Raw genomic sequence first — 15,054 nt, forward strand, 5'->3', positions numbered from 1 at the left:
GCTGGAGTCGGTGCCACTCTTCCTTTCTGGGGCTCTTGGGTAGAGGATTCTCCCCACTCCTCAATGTGCCCATTTTAAAGTGTGGAAAGTAATCGGATCAACTTCACGACGCTGTTGTGGGGAATAAGTGAATTACTACCTGAAGAAGGCAGAAGCTCCCCTCACGGCCTCTGTCCCAGCCCTTTGGTGCAGCCAGGCTGACCTCTGCCATGAACGGCTGGGGTCCAGTTAGGCGCTCAGCCCTGCCTGTGGGTGCTGCCTCTTCGGCGAACCTCTTGCCCAGTCACCTTACCAATGCCAAGTGCACATCCATATTACTCCAGGAAGTTGCACCCACGTCCATGTCTCAATTCTGGGTTGACTGATCTGAGCAGAGTCGGTCATCTTTCTTCCCTAAGGCACCCCATGCAGTGCAACAGCCCTTTCTGCCAGGTCCTGACTGCATCCAGGGCCGAGAAAGCTCACTGGGGATTCCTGCTTGACTTCTGCCTCACACTCACTGGGGGCACCTGGGCAAGCCCTGACCACACCCCTCTCCTCCGGACCTTACTCTCCCTGAGAAAAGGGCTCCCCTGGCTTTGCAAGAGCTGCGGTGTCTGGCCAGGCCCTGGTGGCAGAACCAAGGAGGGCCAGCATGCAGGTGGGTGAAAGGGTGGCTCAGCTGACCCTTGCATCACAAACAGCTGTCACTGGGATCTGTTTTGCATATTGGTCTTCTGCAGTGTGCATGTAGGAAAGGGGATCTGTTACTTTGAAAACATGGTTTTAAAGCCCTAAAGATGTCCAAGGACTCTGCCTGCTGGAAAAGTCTTCAGGTCTGCCGCACTGAGGGGGTCAGAAGCCGGGGCCAAGGGCTCCATCTGGGACTGTGGAGCGGGTGTGATGTCTGAGGAAAAATCCCCTAAAAGACTAAGAGGAAAAATGGCCAAGGCCTAGATCTGGTGCCCAGGGGGCCTCTCTCAGCACCGAGGCTCTATCCTGGCACCTGTGTGGAGGAAGGGACTGCTGGGGCTCTCCGTTGAGAGTGCAGGGTTAATGGTTAAGCTCCCTGGGGTAGAGGTTAATATTTGAACGCCAGACGAGTTACAGGAAACACCACTCAAGGAGCTGTCACCGAGCCCGCCACACTTATCACAAATAAAAAATTAACTCTTCAGCTATTCCGGGTTAGGTGGCCAAGGTCTTACTGGCATTTTGTGGGAACGTTTCACGGTCACCCTAATAACTGCATGGCCTGCCCCACAGGGCTATTTATTACTTTGTTTACAGAAGTCAATACCCCCTCAGAGCTGGCTGGTGGAAGGGCCATGGCTCTCCCCAGGGAAAGAATGTTCCAGAAGGACAATGTGGTGACATGAAAGGTGTGGGTTTGACAGTCAGACAGACCTGGGCATGTGTCCTGCTCTGTCACACAGGTGCTCTGTGACCTTGAGCAAGACGCTGGTCCTCTCGGAGCCTTAGTGTCCTTGCCTTCAAGTGGGGTCATGCCATCCCCTTTTTCTTCTTGTCTCTGCCTGCTGGTTGCCCACTCCCCAGGGCATGGGTCCAGGAAAACAGGTTTTTTATTTTGTACCTTTTTTATTGAGGTGAAATTCACATAGCATGAAATTCACCATTTTAAAGTCAATAATTCAATGGCAGTTAGCACATTCATAATGCTGTATGCGGCCACCAGCTCTATCTCATTCCAAAATCTCCTCATCACCCCAAAATAAAATCCCTGTACCCATTAAATCATCATTCCCCTCCATCCCTCTCCCCAGCTGCTGGCTATTACTAATCTGCTTTCTGTCCCTGTGGATTTGCCAATGCTGGACATTTCATATCAACGGAAGCATTTGCTACGTGACTTTTTGTGTCTGTCTGCATTTGCCGAGAATAATGTTCTTTAGGTTCATCCACGGTGTAGCATGAATCAGTTCTTCACGCGTGCTGGCTGTTAGTGCAGTTTTCTCTAACATTCCTAGCTCCTAGCTCCTTTCTGGAGTCTCCTGGCCCCCGATGCCCTCTGGCAGCCACGCCCTGGACCATCCTCCACGGCTGCCCACAGCTCACCTCTGCCCATTCTTCCCTTGGCACCACTGATCTTGGCTCATTTTTCCAAAATATGTTAGCTTATGTTCGTATAACATTCTAGACAATTTAAATTTTTAGTTCTTAAAACAGCTGTGCAATAAGCACTATAATTACTCCCATTTCATAGATGAGAAAACAGGCTCCAAGCAGCCCAGGATCACACAGAGCTGACACAGGACTCAGCTTTGCCATCCAGTCTAATCAAACACAGCACAACTGAGCTGTGAATGACTGATAACCTTACCCTCCCGAGTTAAGGGTTTTCCATTAGAGAAAACAAACAAAAAAGACGAGATTGCTGCTGGCAATTAATCCTTAATTCGCTTGAAAGGTGGTGTGAAATGAAGAGCTTTAGATCAGGTGAGGAAGAGTTCTTCGGTGGATGAGGAGGGTTCCGTGAGGGTGGCACACACTTTGTGCAGTCTCTGGAAGGGGAAGGACTTAGCTCCCCGTGCTCAGAAGCTGGCCTGGGGCTGGCCTTCTGGACATAGATGGGCCAGCCTGCTCCAGAGAAGTGGCTGCTCGGTCTCAGGGCTGGAAGGGTTCTTCATCTCATCTAGTGCAGACTTCATTCAGTGTCTGATGCTCTTCCCAGTCTCCTAATTCCATGACTCTCTGCTTGACTACTTTCAGTGATGGGCACCTCATCACTCTCAAAAGAGTTCATCCCATCAAACAGCTTATGATTCCTGGTTCCAAGACTCTTCAGCTGTTTTTCCTGTGACCACAGCTCCTGTGTGTCCAGCCATCACAAATGACAGCGACACCTTCTCGACTTAAGACTGTAGGTCAAGCCATTAGCAAAGTTGAGGAAAACTCACCAGGCTGCCCCTTGGATGGCCTGGGGATGGGGCCAGGGCTGAGCCAAGAGAGGCAAAGGGAGACACGATGCAACTGGGAAACAGGCCGCTGTGCAGGAGCTTGTCCTAAGCCACTGTGGATTCTGGGGAGGAGAAAGGGATGAGTGGGGGTGAGCAGGGGTGGAGGTGCCTGAGAGATGGATGTGGCAGTCCGTAGGCAGAGGAAAGAGCAAACACCAGCGGAACCAGAAGGTAGGAGAGGACAGACACAAGGGCAAGACAAAGAGCAGCTGTGGCTTCCCTGGTGACCCCATCAGCCGATGAAGTGAGCACCACGGACATGGAGGGGTGTGAGTGGCCCAGTTCAGCATGGCCCGGCCTGGCCCCATGCCACTGCAGCCTGACACATTGCTCCAGAAATAGCCCCAGATTTTTATCAGGCCATCTGAGCTTATTTATAAATAGAGGACTGTAGGATGGAGGCTCCACGCCGGGTAGACACAGGGCAAACTCCCAGGCACTGTCCTGCCCTTTCAGATGGCACTTTCCCCTCTCTCAGCCTTCCCCCCACCCACCCAGACCTGCCTCTGGGGCCACCTCTCTATCCCTGTGGGCAGGCCAGAAGAAGCTGACATTGCTGGGTCTGCTTCAGACCAGGGGCTCCACAAACATAAAGACCACGAATCTTTACCTATAAACCCCTTTGGGTGAAACTAGAACTTTCTCCATTTTCTGACCTTAATTCTGATTACATTCTCCTGGGATGGCAGACATTTCTGAATCTTCCCCTGCAGTTTTCCCAGGGGGCTAGAGATTCACGTAGCACCACCGTGTTCAGGGGGATCTCGCCTGCGGCTGACAATGCTGTCAGTCACAGGTGGGGACTGGCAGGGCCATCTATCCTGGGCCACTGGCCCCTCCTGTGCTTTGCCGAGAGACATGGGCTCGGCAAGGCTGTGTGTGGTCTGCCTGTCTAGACCTGCCCCCACAGCCGTTTCTCCTCTGGGCCATCCTACCTCCTCAGGGCTGGCTGGGCAGCTGGGTATTTGCGCCCCTTCTGGAACCTTCCATGTCCCAACTCATCACTTCCCCTCCATCTCTGCCCAGCCTGTGGGAATTCTTGCTCTTTTTCAGTTTTTCCCTAGTGCTTTGATTATTCCAGAACACCTCTTCATCCCCCAGAGGCCTTCGGAAACCCAAGCCAGGAAGTTTTCCTGCCTTTCTCTGTGACTTCAATCTGAAGAGGAAGGAGAGAGGAAAGGCAAAAAAAAAAAAAACCAAAAAACCAAAAAACAAAAACAAACAAACAAAAACACAGGAGAAGAAAAAAGAAGAGATGGATGGATCAGAAAGTATTCCACTGCACCCACGTATCATTTAATTCTCTCAAAAATCCTGGGAAATATTACTGTGCCCATTTTACAGATGAGGAAACTGAGGCTCACGGAGGTTAAGTGTCATACCCAAGGTAGGCTTGGGTCCAAAGCCCATTCTATCTCCACCACACCACCTCCCTCAACCTGGTATCCCATGCCGTCCTCCTGGGCCATGGGCACTGGGGCAGGCAGCCCCTCCTCCCCAGGCGGTGTTTGTGGGCTGGCATTGTCTTCTCTTGGTTCCCCACTGAAACTTCCCAGCCTTCCATCCCACCCCCTCCAGCCAGACAGTTGGTGGCGGAGGTGGCCATCAGAGACAACAAGGGGTGGGGAGGTCTGCTCTTCTCATGCTTTGGATGTGCCTGCCCACACAGCTAATGTATATTTCTTCTAGCCCTGGCTCTCCTGGGGCGGTGACCCCTCCCTCGTGGCTCAGTAAGTGTGGCACTATTGACAAAGCTCCCCCATCCCCTATCTCAATGAATGCTGCTCACCCCCGAGTCAGGCAGTGAACTGTGCTGCTCTGGAACTAAAACTGCCCAGGGAGACCCCAGTCCTGGGTTGCGTCCCTTCCCTGCCATGGCTGCCTGGGAAGGCCAGAGCCAGGACAGCTATCCGAAGCTAAGCCAGGAGCGCTCTCCCTTGCCTCCCATTCATGCTTGGCTTGGGGGACTGGGGAGTCCAAGAGTGGGGTCCGAGATGCTGCATTCAAAGCCTGGAGACAGTGCAAGGCAGCCTCCACAAGCACCAAGGAGGCCACACGGACTGCCCGGCTCCCCCAAGCCACATTCCCTGCAGCGCGGCTATAGCCACACACCTCCTGTACTGTGGTTTCCTTCGCATGTTTTCCTTTCAATCAATGGACTTTTAAAAAACTTAGCCTCATCCTAAACAACAGTAGCTATAAAATCACAGCTGTGATATGCTAGTTTTATAATGTTTCTAATACACATTAAATTTTCTTTTAAAAAGTGCAACTATGAAAAAATGTTCAACTATATACAAGCCAAAAGCACAGGCCGCCAGTGAGTGGTGAGCTCACCTCACGCTGGGAAACCCCGGGTCTGTTCTGTGCCTTCTGTGCCCAGATGGTGGAGCCAGGGCTGGAAGAGAGCAAGGTAGTGTCACTGGTTCTCAGGAAATGAGCAATGCTGTGTGGGGCTGGCAGTCAGGTCTTTTGCCACCGAGGCCAGCCTGGAGGAGGCAGCCTGTCCCAGGCTGCCGAGATGGGAAGGCTGAGTGGGATCCCAGCTCCATTATCACCAGCTCTGGCACCCACACTTGTCACTTCCCCCTCTTGGAGCCTCAGCTCCCTCATCTCTGCTGTGGGGCAGTGACCCTAATGACCCTTGGGCTGCGGTCAACCTCAGCTCCGGGACGTGTGATGTGCATCCAGCACAGGCCTGGCATGGCCTGTCCCCAGGCATCCCTGGGGGCCCTGCCTGACATGACCCAAGTTAGGAAGCCTCTCAGACGTGCTGGCACCGTCCACATCTGTCTGGCCAACCAGCCAGACAGCCAGCCTGCGGCTGGTGCCCTGGCTGACCTGGCCAGTCCAGCCAGCGCTGAATCTGTTTTTCCCCAAGTGAGGCAAAGGTTCCTGCCTTTTTCCATGCTCTGGAAATGCCCCAGCTGCTTCCAACGCAAGAGAGGCTGACCCAAGCCGGCAGGGGAGCTGCAACTCGAAACGAGGCGCCCTGCGCATCCTGCTGCCACCCTGAGATGGCCGCAAAGGGAAAGAGGGCCCTGGGTCAGCCTCTGCCCCCCGAAACTCCAGGTGCCAGGTTAGGTCAGCATGGAGACAAATAGTGGGCTGTCCGTAAAGGGTCCTCAGGACTGAGTCCCCACCCCACAGGCATCTGGGTAGGCCCAGGGTTACCTGGCAGGCCTGCCGAGTTCCCGAGACCCTGCTCAGGCCCAGCCAGCAGCGTCCACAGCTGGAATGGGAACAAGCAGCCTCGGGATAGTGGCGCAGCCCTCCCTGGGGAGTGCGCAGCAGAGAGAAGCTCCCGCTCCTCCTCTTGCAGGTGAAGCTTCTGGAATATCCAAGGGGTTCCTCATCTCCCATATGCCTCCAAGGACACAGACCCCTGCTCCTTGGCCTCATAAATGCTTCCACTGTCCTATGAAAGCCCCGCCCACACACGGCCTTCTGTGTCCCTCTCCAATTCTACCACGCCCTTGCTCATGGCTGCCCTTGTGGTTCCTGGGACTGCCCCACCTCCAAAGCCCCCACAGGCATCCTGATTTCAGGACTGGGTTCCTTTCTGGGCCCTCCCACTTCTCCTCTCCCACTAGGGGGCTGGGCCTCTCTTCAGGGAGAAACAGGCCACACCTGCTGTGGCTTCCCCGCTCTAGGCCAGCATCCTCCCTGACCCAGGCCCTGGCCCTGCCCACCCTACCCTTCCCCACCCCCCCACCTCTCTCCAGTTCCCAGAGCCTGGCTTGAACAAGGAGGGCACTAGGCAGCTGGGGCCAGTGTCATCTGGAGACAGGTCAGGTGGCTGGAGGGCTGGGTGAAGATAGCTCTCATCCCCTCCATTCCCTGGCTGTGTGGCCTGGGAAGCCACTTCTGGCTCAGCTTGATTGCCGCGTTTATGAAGTGGGGGTAGAGCCAGGCACCTCGGGAACTGGGGGGCACTGCCATGGGATTACATGAACTCAAGTGTGGGACGCACAGAGCTCTTCCCCATCGGCACCACACCAGAGCTGGCAGGCCCTGAATGCAGAATGTAGAAGTCAACTGGGTGTCAAGGTGAAAGCCCGTTTACGAGGGGTGCCTGGCGGGGACTGGTGCGGGAGGCAGCGGTTCCAGCTGGCGTCCCTTCATTTGTTCATCTGCTGTTTGCTGAGCACCTGTGCTATGCCTGGCCCATCATAGCCCCAGGAGCCTGCTCTCCTGGGCTCTCTGCCTGGTGGTGGGGGAGGCATCTGTACCCAGGCACCAAGGTGAAGACACAGCTAGCAGTGACCCCCACTGGTGGGTCTGTGACCGCCTGTCTCACTGCCTGTGAATTACTCCTGGGAGCCAGCGGTAGCGCTGAGCCTAGAAATGAGGAACGCTCAGCGGTGAGGAGCAGGGAGGCTCAGAGTGGAAATTCTCAAAGCGAGTCCTGGGACCGCTGCAGCAGCGTCTTTGGGGAATTCTTAAAATGCAGATTCCTGGGTCTGGCCTCACAAGGAGGATCTGGGGCCTAGAGGTCTGCGTATCTCTGACAGGCACCCAGCTCATTCTGATGTAGACTGGAGGCTCACGCTTCTGCAATGGGACAGGTCGCCAGGGAGATTTCACTTAGAGGGGATGACGGAGTCAAGGACACTATGGATGCTCTGGGTCTGGTCAGATTCATGCCTGAAAATAGATTCTTGCTCCTTAAAAAGCTGAGCGTTTGCCATCTGGGTACTCCCGCGACGTCTGCACACCGCATCCATCGCCCAGTCCCCAGAGCTAAGGATTGCCACCATTCAGGAGACCCAGCCTAGTCCAACCTCCTGAGTCCAGATGAGAAAGGAACAGGCCTGGGGAGGCCAGTGGGAAAGGGGTTGCCAGTCCCAGTGCCTGCTCCAGGCAGGCTTTTGAGGTGGGCTTTGAGCTCTTCCTCTGGATAGCCTCAGGAGGGAGGGGCTGGTCCTCCCGGAAGAGACGAGCAAGTGAGCAGGGCAGCTGGCAAGGTGGGGCAGGCCTGGAGCCCGGGTCAGCCGACTCGAGTCCTGGCTCTTTCTTTTTGGGCTCTGCCCTGTGCCATGTTCCCCAAACTGGAGGACCACTGACTGCGGCTCACCTCATGGGTGTCCCTCAGCTCATTTCCAGCCCCTTCCAAGCCTGGCCCAAGTTTTGACCTCTCAGAGGGCACGGGTTCCAGAAATCTGTCGCAGGAAGCAGTTTCCCTGCGTGGCTGCCCTCGGATCAACTTTGGGAGAATTGGTGGGTGGTTACGTGAAATGATGTCTTAAAAGACAGTACAGTCACAGCTCACACACAAATGTCAAAAGAATACCTGCCGAACAGCTTGTTTAATTTGTGAGGGAGTCAGTAAGATCTTATCACTGGTTCATAGAATTCAAAGTACCTGATATGGTTTGGCTGTGTCTCCACTCAAATCTCATCTTGAATTGTAGCTCCCAGAATTCCCATGTGTCATGGGAGGCACCTGGTGGAAGGTAATTGAATCTTGGGGACAGGTTTTTCCCATGCTGTTCTTGCGATAGTGAATATGTCTCATGAGATCTGGTGGTTTCATAAAGGGGAGTTTCCCTGCACGTGTCCTCCTGCCCACGGCCATGTAAGAAGTCCCTTCGCTCTTTCTTCATCTTCCGCCGTGATTGTGAGGCCTCTCAGCTATGTGGAACTGTGAGTCCATTAAACCTCTTTCCTTTATAATTACCCAGTCTCAGGTATGCCTTTATTAGCAGCATGAAAACAGACTAATGCAGTACCGTACCTATAAGACAGAATGGTAATATGAATTTACAAATAGATGCAAAGCTGGCTGAATACACAGGGAGGGAAGTGAAATTAATCGTATTTCAACTGGACAATAATGATTGTGCCTATGGACGAGAATCATTTGCATTGCTGCCAATCATCTAGAAGTTACAGAGTTGCAGAAAAGCTCGAAGACAACAAAAGGCCTGGCACCCCATTGAATCAGATAATCCAGAAAGCTGTACTTAGACAATGCCTAGTTTTGCACTGAAAACACCTAGTGATTTTTTTTTTATTCAAGTCTTTCAGTCTTAATTTTATTAAAGTCTTTTAGTTTTCGGAAGTGGGCCACACATCTAGCTCTGAGCTTCCTAGCAGCCAAATCAAAGAAGAAACCAGCTTCAAATGCAGTGTCTATATATACTAGCTGTTCACAATAAGTTCAGCTTCTCACTGCACTGAGACCAGATTCTCCTTCTGGGAGGGGCCTCATCAAGGGAACTCAAGTGATGTAGAAAGCAACATCCTCAATAATATTCTTGCCGCAAATAAGTGGTGACCCTTGTGGAGCTGTGTCCATAGGCCAGGGCAGTGGCTCTGAGTGTGGTCCCAGGACAAACGGCATCAGCATCACTTGGGAACTTGTTAGAAATGCAGATACTCAGCCCCCACCCCAGACCTACTGAACAATCTGTGTTTTAATAATCCCTCTGGGTGATGCTAATGCAAGCTGAAATTTGAGAACCGTGGGACAAGAGTTCTCAACCCTGCAGTCAAACGTTAGAATTACCTGGAAGGCTTTTAAAGGACATGATGCCTGGGCCCACCCAAACCAATTCGTGCAGGATCGCTGTGTGCCACACCGGCTATGTCTATTTCTAAAGCTCCCCAGGTAGTCATACCATGCAGCTAGGAGGGACGCCCACTGCTGCTTAGTCATTTAATGTAAACTGATTGGCCAACAGATGTGCCATCTGCTCCAGAGAAATCCAGACCTTCACTTGCAAAGCTTATAGGAGAGGGTGCCTTCCTTCTTTCCTTCTTCCCTTCCTCCCTCCCTTTCTTACTCTCTTCTATCTTCAACACTGAGCACTACCATGTAGATGGCAGAGTCCAAGGGTCCGAAGAGGAAAAGGTGCATTAGACACTATTGGTTCCTGATTCCAAGGAGTCAGCACCTACTGGGAACTTTGGAAGTAGTCTAATGGGAATTCCAGGCAGGCGAGGGTGTCAGTGATGTGGACAGCATGGTAGGGCAGCCCTCGGTCCATCCCCCATCCTTGTCTGATGCTGCTTTTCTTGGCAGGTTGTGAGGGGATGTGGGACAACATAAGCTGCTGGCCCTCTTCTGTGCCGGGCCGGATGGTGGAGGTGGAGTGCCCGAGATTCCTCCGGATGCTCACCAGCAGAAATGGTAACCACTCAGCCCATGGGGCCTGGTGGAGAGGCTGGGGGGGTGGCCCTCTGGGTGGGGCCTCAGCTTAGAGGCAGGAGGCCAAGGAACCTTCTCTGAGGACAAGTATGGGTACAATGATGGGGGGAGATCACTGCAAAGAATTGGAAGCCTTGCTTGGGAATGTGGGGTGGACTCAATTCTCAGGGTCTCAAGCAAGGGGGCGGGAGGCAGTGCACTGGGGAAGGCAGTAAGGGAGCCAGCCTGGGCCTGCTTCTGTCTTCCCCAGGCCCTTCAGTTAGGAGCTCTCTTCCTTCCTTCCATGTTTCTGCCCCCTTAGCAACTAGGGGCCTTGTTCCAGTCCCCATGTCTGGATCCCCTCCTGGCAGTGGCAGGCTCCCTAATGGCCTGGCCTTCCCGAATTCTTCCTTCCTCTGTCAGGCCCTGCTGAGAAACTGGCTCCCTGGGAGCCCCTGGCCTCCTGGAGCAGGGGGTTCTCTTACCCGAGAACAACTGCAGTTTTAAGAATTTTCCTGCCGGGCGCGGTGGCTCACGCCTGTAATCCCAGCACTTTGGGAGGCCAAGGCGGGCGGATCACAAGGTCAGGAGATCGAGACCACGGTGAGACCCCGTCTCTACTAAAAATACAAAAAATTAGCCGGGCGCGGTTGTGGGCGCCTGTAGTCCCAGCTACTCGGGAGGCTGAGGCAGAAGAATGGCGTGAACCCGGGAGGCGGAGCTTGCAGTGAGCCGAGATCGCGCCACTGCACTCCAGCCTGGGCTGGGCAACAGAGCGAGACTCCGTCTCAAAAAAAAAAAAAAAAAAAAAAAAAAAAAGAATTTTCCTAGTTGACTCATATTGATTAGAAGTCGACCATGCACTGGGCATTTTTATATTAACACATGGGCTCATTTAGTCACCATAAACCACCCTGAAGATCACAGGCCTTTTCCCTTGATCCGGTAAAGAGTAATAATAACAGGAACTAGAAAAGCTGTGCAGCTGCCCCTCTTTCCTGGTCCATGCAGGACAGGAAAGCTGCCTGATGAAGCCTGAACAAGAACAGGTGATTTAACACTAAAACCCACCAGCCTTTCAAAGTCAGGCAAGGCAAAGATGACCATGGGCCAGAGACTGTGGGAAGGCAGTGCAGATTCTTCTCGCCATAATTCTGTTGTACATATGCACGTGTGTGCACACTCACACACATATCTGGGGAACATGCTGCTCCCTCGAAGCCTCACTCAACACCCTACGCTATGGGAATTGGGGAGGTTGAGGTAGACAGGCTTGAACCCCGCTCCTCCACTTCCTGGCTTGGTAGTGCTGGCTGCTGTAACAGACAATGCCCCATATCTCAAAGCCTTCATGCAAATTTGTCCACAGAAAGTCCAAAACAGGCCGGGCGCGGTGGCTCATGCCTGTAATCCCAGCACTTTGGGAGGCCGAAGTGAGTGGATCTCCTGAGGTCATGAGTTCGAGACTAGCCTGGCCAACATGGTGAAATCCCATCTCTTCTAAAAATACAAAAATTAGCTAGGCGTGGTGGTGCACACCTGTAATCCCAGCTACTCAGGAGGCTGAGGCAAGAGAATCACTTGAACCTGGGAGGCTGAGATTGCAGTGAGTGGAGATCGTGCCACTGCACTCCAGCCTGGGCGACAGAGTGACTCTGTCTCAAAAACACAAAACAAAACAAAACAAGAAACAAACAAAAAAACCCTCCAAAACAGGAAACAGGTGTTCCTGATGAGCATGCAGCTCTCCTCCACACGGTGACTCCAGCACCCCATACCTCACAACTGTGGCGTCACACAGTTTCCAGGCTGACTGGCAGAGGGGAAAGGACCCTGAGGACCACATGGCAGAGGTTCATAAGGGGCCGGCCTGGGAAGGACCCCACTCTGCCTACATTCCTTCGGCTAGAACTCAGTTACATGGCAACATCTAACTGCAAGGGACTTGGGGAAATGTCTTTTAGCTGGGTGCCAGTCAGCCCCAGGATCCAAGTTGCTCACTGTTGCTGAGCCTCAGTTTTCTTGACTGTAAAATGGGGAAAATAAGTAGACCTGCCCTGTAAGGCTGTGCTTGGAAATAAATTTTGTCCCTTCTCCCCTACTGCTCTCCCTTCTTTTCCTTTTTCTCCTTCCCACCTTACTTCCCTCACCCCTGCCACACACACCCCTGCAAGCTTACCAACTTTACCTGCCAGCGTGGCCCCTCCATGCCTGCCTCTGGGGTCCTGGGAGCTCAGGACACAGAAGATGAGTCCAGATGTGGGGCACCTGGAGCCCCAGGCTGGTCAGGTCCAGACTCGGCTTTCTGACTCCCATGCAGTGCTCCTCCACAGCTGACAGGGTTTTCTCCTGATGGAAAGGACTGGAAGCTCTTCTCCTTTACAGCCCTCCCTTTTCAGCCTTCCCAGAGCCACAGTGCCTCCGCCTCCCCCAGCACCGTCCCTTCTGCCCTTCTGCAGAGGGGACAGGCACAGCTGGTGCTCTCGGCCGCAAAGGGACCAGGTGCCAGTCCTGTCACATTTTTTCTCAATTAATTGCTTGAACCCCTCCCTGCCTCATTACGTAAAGGCTCAGTGTCTCCCTCTTGAGGCTCCCCCACCCTTGGATTGCTCATGGTCCACCGCAGGAAGCTCAGGGGGTCCCGATATGTCCGCACAACGTGAGGATGGAAGCTGGGGTCCTGTGCAGACTCTGCTGCAGTTTCTTCTTGTCGCCACATGGTGTCGCTGTGGGGCTGCAGGGCCACTCCCAAGGCCTGACTATTGGGCTCTGGGCTCGCTCCAGGGTGGTGGGGGCCACGTTGTTCATACCCAGCCTCGGGGTGGGTGGCCCAGAGCACAGGTCAACACCTGTCTGGCCTCAATTTGTCACCAAGAACTCCCACCCACCCCACCTTCCTCCCCATAGATCTACTTCTGGGTCTGATTAGACCCCTGCCCCTTCATCTCCCGGCAGGAAGGCAGGCTTCCCCAGGTGGTGCCCCCAACCCTAACCCCAGGGGGAGCAACCAGTGAGGACAAGGTGCTCTGGAAAATGAACTAATTTTCCTTCGGAGCACCTACTACATGGGTCCTGACGGGGGGGGGGGTGGGGTCCATGTGACTGGAGAAACCGCAGGCCAATTCTGCCCCCAGATGTTTCTGTTCATGCCAGGCCTAGAACGCTCCCTCAAGGGTGTGTTCCTTTGATTCTGAAAAGGACGCTGGTCTTCCAGAGTTCCTTATCAAAAGACACATTTCCCCAGCGGTGTCCCCTTGGCCCTCTTTCTCTTCCTACTTAGTGAGGATCTGGCCTTAAAGCGGTCATGTTTTCCAACCTAATTAGGGCCCCGGAGCCTTCTGAAAATCAGATAAAAGCTTTGGACTGGCTTTCCCCAAACTGCATATATATATATATATATACACACACACACACAAACATCCTTTCGGGTTCCCCTGCGGTGCACACTGGCCTGTGCCTGGTTAATTCCCTTACCTATTAGGAATTCAGCCCTGGGGAAGTGGGGAGGCAGCTCCTTTGCAGCTCTGCAGAGTGGAAGGCGGGGGCCCTGCCCTGTTAGCAGCTCTGGGCACCTGGCCTGGGTCACATGCAGCATCTGTCTTGGGAGTCCTGCTGGGTCAGTGAGGAGAGGGCCCCAAACAGGCAGGCCTGCTGCCCTGGGCGAGCCCACAGGGAGCCCAGCCTCTAGGCATGCACTGTCTGATAACCTTCGATTCTGGCCTTGGGGGAGTTTGTGTTCCCTTAAATCGCCTTCCCGTCCACCCAGCCTAAATTTGACCACCGTTGTTTCCCATCTGACAACCTAACTCCCTTGATTTAATTCCAGAAACCTCCCCCACCCCTCCCCTAAATTCCAAGATTCCAAGCCCCACCCACTCCTGCCTATTTTAGAAAGGCCAAAAAGAGAGGGGAATGATGCCTCGGTGCCCGCTCTGTGCCTGGCACCAGCCTGGGCATTTTCCGTGTGCTCTCATGTTCCCTGCTCACTCTTGCAGTGTGGGTGATGATTTTGTGGCACGGAGAAATGACGCACCGAAGGTCACACAGCGACCAACAGGCTGCACTGGGTTTCAAACTCGGATCTGGCTGCTTCTAAACCTGGGCTCCAGGCCTCCTGAGGCTTCACAGGGCAGGCATGCCCAGATCTCAGAGGACATGGTTTCCTGGTACTAACACTGCCCCTGAGACTTCAGGAAGAGGGCCCGGTGGGAGGGCAGAACAGTGATGGCATACACTGTGGCTGGGCACCATAACTCAATTCTGGGCCCTGATGTTCTGGCCTGTAAAATGGGCAGCAGCACCTCCCTCAGTGGGGCACTGTGAGGATTAGACCCTAAACCCTGTGAGCCAGGGGCCCAGTCCCTGGGGTCTGTGTAAAGAAGCATGCCACGCTCAGTGAGAGCAAAGGGGTGGCAGGGCTCCCACCCACAGGACTCGGCCATCAGCACCCCGCACGCTGCAACGCCTACACCGAACCGAGCTGGGGAGCCAGATCCCAGCCCTCCTTGGCAGCTTAGAGTACAGAATGCAGCCGGGCCATTCCGCCCGAGGAGGGAAACTCCTCACGGTGGCCTTCCAATACTTCCTTCCTGGCTGGTGGCTCCCTTCCGCAGGCTGGGCTCCTGCTGTAAAAGCTCCAGTGGGGAAGCGCTCTCCTCTTCCCTAGGAGAAGAGTTCAGGGCAGGCTCTTCATCCCCATTCAGTTTGCCTTTCTGTCCAGCCAGCCAGCCCGCGTTTGATAAGCAGAGGCTCTGGGCCAGGCACTGGGGAGGCGGGGAAACCACGGCCCACGTGGTGAGAGGGCCCAGCATGTGGCCTCGTGCCAGGGGTGGGGGGCAGTGAGCAACTGAACTGGAGGACTGTGGTGGTCTCACGATCTATTATGCAGAGAAATGCAGAGGGGTGGCCTACAGGTCTTGGCTGAAGGACCCTCCACCCTTCCGTGAGGGGCGCTGCCTGGAGGGG

At 54.1% G+C, this 15,054-nt stretch overlaps 1 protein-coding gene and 1 long non-coding RNA gene across 5 annotated transcripts in view; one reads left to right on the forward strand and one right to left on the reverse strand.

Annotated features, from left to right (window-relative positions):
* The window catches only part of SCTR (secretin receptor), an 82,189-nt gene that overhangs the window by 34,457 nt on the left and 32,678 nt on the right, over nt 1-15,054 (forward strand). For all 4 annotated transcript variants that reach the window (XM_001083803.5, XM_077956858.1, XM_077956857.1 and 1 more), the window contains exon 3: nt 9,985-10,092. In XM_001083803.5, coding sequence (XP_001083803.3) covers nt 9,985-10,092 — 108 coding nt within the window. The remainder of the gene's footprint in view (nt 1-9,984; nt 10,093-15,054) is intronic.
* Nucleotides 4,236-13,617, reverse strand: LOC144333365 (uncharacterized). Its single transcript, XR_013401951.1, has 2 exons — nt 12,278-13,617; nt 4,236-8,694 (listed from the first exon to the last, which is right to left on the reverse strand). It is a non-coding gene; the product is annotated as an uncharacterized LOC144333365 (long non-coding RNA).

This window comes from Macaca mulatta, chromosome 12 (genome assembly GCF_049350105.2).
Source record: "Macaca mulatta isolate MMU2019108-1 chromosome 12, T2T-MMU8v2.0, whole genome shotgun sequence".
NCBI classification, from domain to species: Eukaryota; Metazoa; Chordata; class Mammalia; order Primates; family Cercopithecidae; genus Macaca; species Macaca mulatta.